General features: G+C 40.3%; 1 protein-coding gene across 1 annotated transcript in view; it reads right to left on the bottom strand.

Moving 5' to 3' along the window:
• Positions 1 to 760: 760 nt before the first annotated feature.
• The window catches only part of KIAA1143 (KIAA1143 ortholog), a gene marked incomplete at its 5' end in the record, with an annotated part of 8,500 nt that continues 6,711 nt past the window's right edge, over positions 761 to 2,549 (bottom strand). Inside the window, one exon of the mRNA XM_010154574.1 lies at positions 761 to 972. Within this exon, the coding sequence (XP_010152876.1) occupies positions 761 to 972 (212 nt within the window). The remainder of the gene's footprint in view (positions 973 to 2,549) is intronic.

Raw genomic sequence — 2,549 nt, forward strand, 5'->3', positions numbered from 1 at the left:
TCCAAATAATTTCAGTCACCAGTCCTATTTCCACCACCTTGTTCTCCCTAGTCCCACCAGCTCAGTGGAATTTCAGCACAACCTGTTACACAGGTTATACAGAATGGTCACTTTCATTAGTTGACACCATCAACAACAATCAAAACTTCACCTTGCCAACACAACCAATTCAAATTAATTTGATGCTGCTTAGGTGGCCTTCACCAAAGACAGGATTAAGACTAGACAGTTTTAGCAACCGTAGGCTCGCTTACCACAAGGGCTCTGCATAGAGCTCATCTGCCAAACCACGCATGCAAAAGTTGTGCAAACTTTTGTTAAGCTACCAGACAGAAAACTTTGGTCTCCAGTCCACAGCAACAAAGTCAATTCAGCAATAACAGGGAAAAAACACACAACTGTCAACTGAGGCCAGTAAATAGAGAAGAAATAATTTTTTTAGTAATGGAAGACAGTTTAAAATGTATTGATTGAAAATTTACATAAGCTGGATATGTACAGGTAGATTTTGCCACTCATTGTGACATCGAACAGCTTTTTCATACACGGTTACAGTCTCTTAAATTAAAGACATGACATACTCTTCACACAGTTCCACTTGAACTGCAGACTCAGCTCTTGGTAGTTTTATGCTATGTTTCTCTAGCTGGACTATAACAAAGTAAGAGAAGACTCAAATACCATGCTTCAGTTTCTAGGAAAACACTCAGTCTTACACAGATCCCCAGAAGGGTGAGTAAAATACAAAAAAATGCAACCCCTAATCATCATTTTCCTCATCATCAAATGAGAGAAGACTGCTATTTTTTATTTGCTTAGCTGTACTCTGAGAAGTAGCAGCTTCCCTCTTAGTTTTCTTTGCCTCTTTCATCTTCTTACTTGAACTTACGTTGAAGTCCAAAACCTTCTCTGATGAACGTTTGGCTGGTTTCCTGAACATAATTTTTCCATCAGCAGGTTCTGGTTCACCATCTATAACAAAGAGATTAAAATCAGAACTCATCTGCACATGTTCACACACACATCCAGATCTTCACTATTATCTTTTCTTTTTCCCCAGAACCAAGATCAGCAAGACCTCTGATACAATACAGCAATAATTAAAATGTATTTTTTGGCCACAAGGTCTGTATCGATGAATGTCCTTCATGTACACACATCTGCTCCACAGCAACCAGCCCTTGAAGACAGTTCTCCTGCAGTTCCTACTGGAAACGGGTTCTCACTAACCAGAGCTTTGGACTTAGAAGAGATTGTGAGCAGTGGATCTTTTCCCACACAATCCAGCTGCATCCACTTATCAAAATGGAGAGGACAACTTTAGAGGATCTCAAATTCCACTTCACCATTTGTAAAATCCATGACAACAAATGCACTTATTTCAGAATTATGGTATCTCTTTAAAGAGCAAAATGGCACATATACAAGACAAAGATTTTCTCCCGATGTACCCTGTCCTGCTGAGACAACTAAAAAGGTCACATGGTCATAAACCTGCCTTTTATTATCATACAGAATGAAAGTTCTAGGGTTTTTTGTGTCTGCAGAATCACCAAACTATTCCAACCGACTAATTCTGCTCCTCTGCATTTACTAGAGCAAGTAACAGTTGTAAAAACAAGAGAAGTCCCTCCCAGGTCAGTGCATGCTCCAAAAACCACAACGATTAAATCTGGTGTCTTAAGGGTTATGTGGCACAAATGAAGGCACCAACGTCATTAGGAAACTTCACTTACGTCAAGTTTCAGAGACCCTTTTTAAGAAGAAATCTGTCTTAAAAACTAAGCACCAATTCTGTCAATGACTTCCACAGGACGCATGCTTCCGCACTGGTTTATGGGAGAACACTACTATGCAGAAAATAACTAACCAGGTTTGGGGCAAATATTTCAGTACTGGTGCACTAGAAAAGCGTTACAGTTACAAGGAATAACCAGCAACAATAAACTGTAGATATCAAAAGCATACTTCTCAATGGATCCTTGCAAATTCTCATGGAAAGCTTAGGTCTTCAGATGCTGTACAGGTGATACAAGTTTAGGAAGTGCCTATGGCAAATTCTGGGAGGGAAAAACAACTATTTCTGAAAACATATCACACCCAACGGATCAAAACGCACTATGTATCTTTTTTTTTTCAGAAGCTGGGCCTCCGTTTTTGGGCTTAGAAGTTTACTATCAAATCATTCCCCTAACTAACTGTTGCTTAACTACAATGTTTATTTGGAAATCCAGATCTTCTGACTTAAAGAAGATCTGAGCCAAGCTATAAGCCAAATGCTGCGGTAAAAAAAAAAAAGTATCCATAAGAAAAAAATCACTCATGAGCAGACTCAACTGTCTGTATACTTAGAATCACAGAGTGGTTTGGGTTGGAAGGGACCTTAAAGTTCATCCAGTTCCAACCCCCCTGTCATGGGCAGGGACACCAGGTTGCTCAAAGCCTCATCCAGCCTGGCCTTGAACACTTCCAGGGATGGGGCATCCACAGCTTCTCTGGGCAACCTGTGCCAGTGCCTCACTACCCTCTCCGGGAAGAACTTCTTCCTG

The sequence above is a fragment of the Eurypyga helias genome, unplaced genomic scaffold (genome assembly GCF_000690775.1).
Source record: "Eurypyga helias isolate BGI_N326 unplaced genomic scaffold, ASM69077v1 scaffold28776, whole genome shotgun sequence".
Taxonomy (NCBI): domain Eukaryota; kingdom Metazoa; phylum Chordata; class Aves; order Eurypygiformes; family Eurypygidae; genus Eurypyga; species Eurypyga helias.